General features: G+C 38.0%; 1 protein-coding gene across 1 annotated transcript; it reads right to left on the bottom strand.

Moving 5' to 3' along the window:
- Positions 1-1,064: 1,064 nt before the first annotated feature.
- LOC144657047 (vesicle-associated membrane protein 3-like) lies at positions 1,065-7,019 on the bottom strand. The gene is made up of 6 exons (XM_078517337.1): positions 6,910-7,019; positions 6,671-6,713; positions 6,375-6,453; positions 4,622-4,701; positions 3,863-3,914; positions 1,065-2,637 (listed from the first exon to the last, which is right to left on the bottom strand). Coding segments are annotated over exons 1-6 (342 nt in total). The 5' UTR covers positions 6,912-7,019; the 3' UTR covers positions 1,065-2,551.
- Between the last annotated feature and the right edge of the window lie 15 nt (positions 7,020-7,034).

Genomic DNA, 7,034 nt, shown 5'->3' on the forward strand with positions numbered 1-7,034 from the left:
GCTCTCTTTCTTTTTCTGGTACTAATTATAGACTTGGCCAGGAAAGTAGTTAAAAGCGGAGTTAAAATACCGTATTTATTCGATTAAGCGCCCTGGGCGCTCAGGCGCGTACCTGCCTGAAACCTTAGCTTTATAAACACTGGTCTCAAATAAATGCAGGAGTGGAATAAATGCTGGGATAAGGTCATTTCAATTTCCAGCTTCCCTTCCTACATATACAGACTAGTGTTTTCATTTAATTCCAGTGAAAGGTTTCTGGGTGAATAATACTATATTTTAGAAAACTCTCTAATGTACAAGCCAAATCCCAGACAAAACTATTTGAAACCCTTCCTTTTACAACAGCACAAACCCATAAAGCTCATATATGGGAGTACTCCACCTGCCAAAATGGTTTTTCACCCCGGGGGAGGGGGGAGTACTCCCCCAAAGTGCCTATACGGGTATGTGCCGCCCAACAGTGTCATGATTGTGGGCTCCCGATCTAGAATGTTGTGTCAATTTTAGAGACCATTCCTAGAATGGGGTACCGGTATATTTCAAATGCACGGAAGTTTCAAGCTTTCAGCAACCAAAACGGGGTGCTATAAATTGACCTGTTTCTAGAATGGGGTATCATTTTGAATGTAATTTTTTTCTTAAACAGGGTGCCTCTTTGGAGATCCGGCAGAATATACCCACCCAAAACATACCTGAGTACCCCCCCCCCCCCGAGGGGGGTTCACAGTTGCTTTCCAATAGGCTAGTTTCAAATTACGCTCCACTGATCACAAACAAAGGAATTAAGTAAGGAATTATTCAGGGGAATAATTTGAATTTTCTTTTGTTTTATTCCCCTCAACCTCGACTTCACTCCTTTGTTGAAGATCACTAGAGCATAATTCGAAACTAGCCTATTGAGGTCAGGGAAGGGGGTCACTTCAATGAAACCAGTATGCACATACTCAAACTGGTTACTTGGCCCACCAATAACCACATTTCGGGTAATTTAGAGTGAAAATGTAGGGTGGTTTTTATGGAAGGGTAAGGTTTTAGTCTCTGGGGAGCAATCACGTTTAAAACAATGCATAAAACAATGTGTTTATTAGAGCTGTACACACTCAGTTGCAAAGGATGGTAATCAATGCCATCCACATACATGCAATAATTTTTAACCTACAATCAATTTGTTTGATTCTCTTCTGACATAAACAAAATAATGAAGTAAATTACATGTAACTTAGTGTATGATAAATTGAATAAAGTACTTATTATGCAAAACATCGGTGGGAATTTGTGAAATGTCAAGTTCCACAAGGCTTGCTTATTTAACTTGTATGTTTGTTATATCAAAGTTTATCATACAAAGGTTGTTTGTTTTTAAATCAAACTTAAAAAAGACTATTCGGTAGGTAGTTTCTGGGCAAAAATCACAAAAACTCAAACATTTACTTATTACTTATTTGTCGAGAAGGAAGCATTTGGCAATTTTACATTGACACTAGTACAAGCTGGCCACTAAAACAATGAAAAACAATGAAATTTGCAGAAAGGAAACAAAGGAATTTTGTTTAAAAAAAAAACATTTCAGGCAGAAGTGTGAGAAAAATTACTGGTAAGATGAATTCTCTATTTCTGCTCTGCAGTATGTACTTGATTTTTCATTGTCTTATTTCCCCGGGTTACTAAACAGTGACCATACAATAGCCCTTATGCACGTTTACGTCAGACTGGCTTGTTTCACCACCAAGCCTCGCTTTCGAAGTGCGAACTTGCAAATTTTTTCATGAACGAATTCCCTAAGCAGCAAAGATGAAGAATACCCACGTGAAAACGGCATGAAGGTGGCCGAAGGTTGAGAATAATTCACCTAAAGGAGGCTTGGTGGTGAATTTTGAGCATATGACGTTATCATGCATAAGACGTATTTACTATGGTTAGTTACAAGAAGAACTGGTAGTTAACAATTTTAATTGACTTTTAGAGTCTAAAGCTATAATGTTAAACTAACCTATTCTTATTGTAAGAACACCTTGACAACCAGCAAAACATTGAATGCTCTACATTATACAATGTGTATTCAAGTTTTAGCCCAGAAAAAAACCAAGATCAAAGAAGAGAGTTTGCAGTAATTTTAAAAGCCCCCAAAGGCCGCAACTAGCAGATTCCCCAGTCACTTAAGGTAGCTACTACCTGTGTTGGAAAACCGGGATTTCATAGTTGCCAACATGTGAGCGCTTTCTTATAACACAGCTTATAATCTTCTCACCTTCTATTGATCTAATGGTATTCACCTTCCCAAAAATAGCTAACTTGCGAGAGAGAGGTCAACACAGCTGACTTCTATTCCATTATTATGCCAAAGAGTTGCTTCTATGGGAACTAAGCCAAAATAAACCTAAACTACAATCACTTAATGTTAGAGTTGTGCTGGTGCACATATTTAGATTGAAATAATTTTATTAACGTAACCACTGAAGACTTCTTATTATATACAGCAACTACAAAATAAATTTATAGTAAAAAGCCCTTGTTCCCTTATGTATTAGAACAGCTCAAACCCTTTTGGGTGCTAACGGTTTGATTTCGGAGGAGCAGTTGTCGCAGTGCTGCCAGAGTCAGAGTTAGAACTTGACTGGTTGTTCACCACCACCCAAACTAAAAAAAAGCAAAAAATAGAAATTTAGCAAAAGGCAATAAAAACGTGTTAAAGCCTAATGTACTTGTAAATAAAGACTTATTCTTAGGCTAGCAGGTTATCAGGGTTCAGTTCAGATGAATTACTGTAAGCGCTGGTGTCAACAAGGAATTCCAATGGATTTTGTCAGATTCCGCAACAACAAATACAATGTACAATACAATGTCAGGTTACTACAACAACTTACTTGCTTAACTTTATACTCCTGGGTAGAGAGCAGCACTGTTAAGGTCTGGACACACTAGGAGACAAGTTGCTGCAACATGTCGCGGGACAAGTTGCTGCAACATGTTGCCTCGTGTGACATGGTGCATTTTTGTGACAATCTTTGTGGCTGCGACAGAATTTTGTTGCTGCACTGATCACAGCGACAAAATGAGCAAAACCAGCATTGTTGCAGCGACAAAATATAAGTTAACCAATGAGAGAGAGTCATGTATTTTCGCCACATTGAATTGGAAATCTAGTTCACATTCCCACTCTTCCAAATTTGCTGTGCGTGCAATGAACAAGTGCCTTGTCGCTTAGTGTGTCCCAACCCTTACAGTAGTGTATTGTCCATGAACACGACAGAATGGCAATGGACTGAGTTCAAGTACTGGACCTCTTAATCCAGAGTCGTGCAACTCTCCTATGCCATCGCTCACCATCAAATTGCCAATGAAAACAGACTTTACCAGGGTAAAGGTTAAGGTAAGTCTTCATGAGCTTAGTAGCGCACTGCTGTTGGAGCTTAATCCAGTTTTCGAAGCATGAATGGACTAAAAGTATTGCTTCGACATGTACTACTGGTCACAGTTGTTCAAGGGTAGGATATGTTTTGTCAACACTTACCCACTGGATAGCATTAGCCATCACAAGTTATGCCTTAGCATTTTATTAGATTTCCCTGACAGTTCGCCATTACCTATTCATACAACTTTGTGAAAAGAGGCACAATGAGAGTGAAGTACCCAAGAACACAACACCATGACCCTAGCTGGGGCTCACACCTAGACTCCAACATCCAGAGTCCAACATGCTACCCAATAGGCCATCAGGTCCACTACATCCCAGGCCTCTGAAAATGTCTACCTGTTAAACTGCCAGTGAAAACAGCCTTTACCAGGATGCTTTTTAAGAATATATATAAAATAGAATGATTGACACTACATCTCGTCAAGAAGAATATGTGAACAGACTTACTGACAATGGCAGCAATAATAACAGCGATCACCACAATAAGAATGATCCACATCTGTCAGTCAGAAAAAAAAAAACATACTGTGCTTTAACAACAACATTACATACATTGATACTACTTTTAGGAAAGGGCTGGGTCTGGATTTTGACTTTCATGATTTTATAATAGAGAAGCCTCAAGCCATGCAGCCCATACTGCCAGAGCTTAACCCGGTTTCTGTAGCATTAAGCGGCTAGGAATATTACTACTCCCCCCTGGATGGGATGCTAGTCCATCACAGGGTATCCCCCAGCATTATGTCGCCAGTACCCTTTTATACACCTGGGTGGAGAGAGGCACTATGAAAGTAAAGTGTCTTGCCTAAGGAACACGACACAGTGACCCTGGCCAGGGCTCGATCCCAGAACGCTCGATCTGGAGTCCAGCGCACTAACCATTAGGCCTCTCACATTTCCTACCCCAAAGGGGGGAGGGGGTGCTTTTTAGTGGAGTGGTGCCTTAAGGAGGATGAACTAAACACATTTAACTGATTTTTCAACAACTAGGACCTGGTGGATGTTACATTTGAAGACCAAGTTGATGTTTATTTATCTTAAACATACTTGATAACTGAATGTAGTAAGTGTGGACTACATGTATAGCTCAGACTGTAAGAAATGTCTAAAGTATTCATTGCTTTGTAAAGTGCACAGTGTTCCCTTTAGACCCTGGTGGCAGCCATGAAATCAACATAACACAAGAGAAGGCGCATGAAAGCACACCTTGCAGTTCTGCCACCACATCTTGCGCTTCAGTCTTGCCGCACTGTGCTCAAACTGTGATGCTCCAGCTTGCAGCTGATCTGATGACAACAAAAAAAAATAAATGGCACGCAATTCATGCAGAAGCGATGATGTTTCACAAGGGGTCTTGCATAATTTTGACGAAATTTGTCAAAAACTTAATGTAAATAAAAGTAGCTGACACCTTGTGCGTGATAAAGACTGTTATTATACATTAGAATTACTTTGAAACATGTGATTGGTGAGGTTGTTTTTTTTTCTTTGTTTTTTTGCTCCCCCCTTTTTTCCCCTCTAAGAATAAATTAAAAAAAAAAAAAAAAAAAAAGACCGCCTTATTCAACTTCAACTTACATGTTTTAAACCTAAGAAGCAATGTTAGAGATTGTATAAATAGCATAGTTAGGATCTCCCTATGTTTAGATTTCCCATGTTGTCTCAACAAAGATTGCATTATATTGTAGCATGACATCCGATAAATGACATTCCATACAAAAGAAACAATACAATAGAAAAGTCAGGATAGACAGTCTCTTGTTCACAGTCACCCTGTATATTATAAGAATTGGAAATTTCTGTCTACTAAATCTATTAGATCCCATCATATAATATTAGTCTCTTTTGTTCCTGAAACACTGTAGTGTTCCATTCTAACTGCACGGGAGTATTTTGCTTTTGTGTTCTACTTGGCGGTTTCTTGTTAAGTTAAACTTGAATTGATTTCTGTTTGATCGCGTGAAAGAGACAACAGACAAAGAAACCTGCTGGTAGTGCGATAGCATAAAGCGATCATTATCGCTTAATTAATAGGGGTGTTCGAAGTTCATTTCGTAGAACTGCAGAACAAGCAGACGTAAGTAATGCTGGAAATAATAACTAATCCAACATCATAAAATGTCCAACAAAAATTTTACACTTGAAGGCCAACAATGAAATGTGCCCTGGCACAAAATTTGAGCACTGATCTGTACCAAAATAACTGAAAATATGTGTTGTATTTGACAATATTGGTAGTAAGTATGTGTAAAATGAATGTTTGGATGGCTGCACGTTCTGCTCGTTGACAGAAATACTTCAGGCTTTTTTAAGGTCACTACTTGGTCCCTATCTAAACAAGAGTTCACTTCTCAGACAATGATTTTTAAATGGCTCTTTTAATATTGATTTTGCTTTGGTTGGAAAATTTCAAAAAATGTTTAAGTACTCAAAATGCATTGAATTGAGTGCACATTAAATAGATTGTCAATTTGTATGAGGTAAGAAAGTTATTTCCTGAGCATTGTGTTTTCAGATTTCTAGACTAGTGTTAAAGACCATACATAGTTATAAATTCAGTAAATAAATATATATGTTCACTGCATACATGTAAGATCAGTGGCATAATTGTTTGAAATTCTTTATTATTGACTTTTAACGGTCATTAGCACAGACTGAATAATTTCAAAGTTAAGTGAAAGTGCGTCACAGGGTTACAATTTTTTTTAATTTTAGAAATTGAGAGCAAATCTAAAATTATATTATTTAAATTAATATCAATTCTTAGGTCATCAGTTAGAGCTGGTTAGAGACATGCAATGACCAATTCCTACATGGATCGCGCTATTAAATAAACTGTGCTTTGTATTTCTTGACTATCTTTCTTTGCCTATGTTGTAGAATCACTGGTTATATGTAACACAGATACACCTTTCATATGAACAAATAAAAAATACAAAGCCCTCCAAAATATATTTACCTGCCCGCGAGTCCAGCTCTGACAGTTTTGCATCCCTTTCCAATACTTTATCGACGTTAACTTTCATTATATCTACCACCTAAAGCGATGAATCAAAAAAGAAATAAATCTTATAATCGAACAGCAGTTGGACAAAATGAAAACCCGACAACGACTTCATGTTTTTACGTAGGGTCCTGAAAAAACTCGAAGCACAAAATGAAGGACAGATTTTTGAAGACTTTGAACGAGGCTTTATGACATTCGAAATTCAAATTTAGGACATTAAAACAGAGAATTCAAAATGATAAAATTACCTCATCTACTTGGGCTTGCGTCTGCTGTAACCTTTTGTTCGACCTGAAAATAAAAGAAACAGAAATTTTGAGTAATCGAAGCTCGCTGGATCATTGTAGATTTGAGTCGAGATGGGTGCAAGATGATCGAAACTGCCCGCCAAATTTTGACGGAAGGCTTTAACAAACCACAAAGAAGACATTCGACAAATTTCACGGCCCTGTATACGATATTAAGTAAAGAAACAGGCTGTTCTTACATTTTGGCGATTTGTAATGTCTAAATGCGTCAAACCAATGCAGCAAATGTAGAAATCGTTCAACCCTCTTCCTTTTCCTCTTGATAAACTCGGCAGTGACGTCATTCGCACCGAGCCGCGATTTG

Source organism: Oculina patagonica, chromosome 6 (genome assembly GCF_052425735.1).
Source record: "Oculina patagonica isolate OP01 chromosome 6, crgOcupat, whole genome shotgun sequence".
Classification (NCBI taxonomy): Eukaryota; Metazoa; Cnidaria; class Anthozoa; order Scleractinia; family Oculinidae; genus Oculina; species Oculina patagonica.

Coding starts and splice junctions, on each gene's coding strand:
- LOC144657047 (XM_078517337.1), bottom strand. Junction 4,702..6,374: donor AGAGCTGGACTCGCGGGCAG/GTAAATATATTT, acceptor TGTTGTCATCAG/ATCAGCTGCAAGCTGGAGCA. Junction 2,638..3,862: donor TATTATTGCTGCCATTGTCA/GTAAGTCTGTTC, acceptor GCTTTTTTTTAG/TTTGGGTGGTGGTGAACAAC.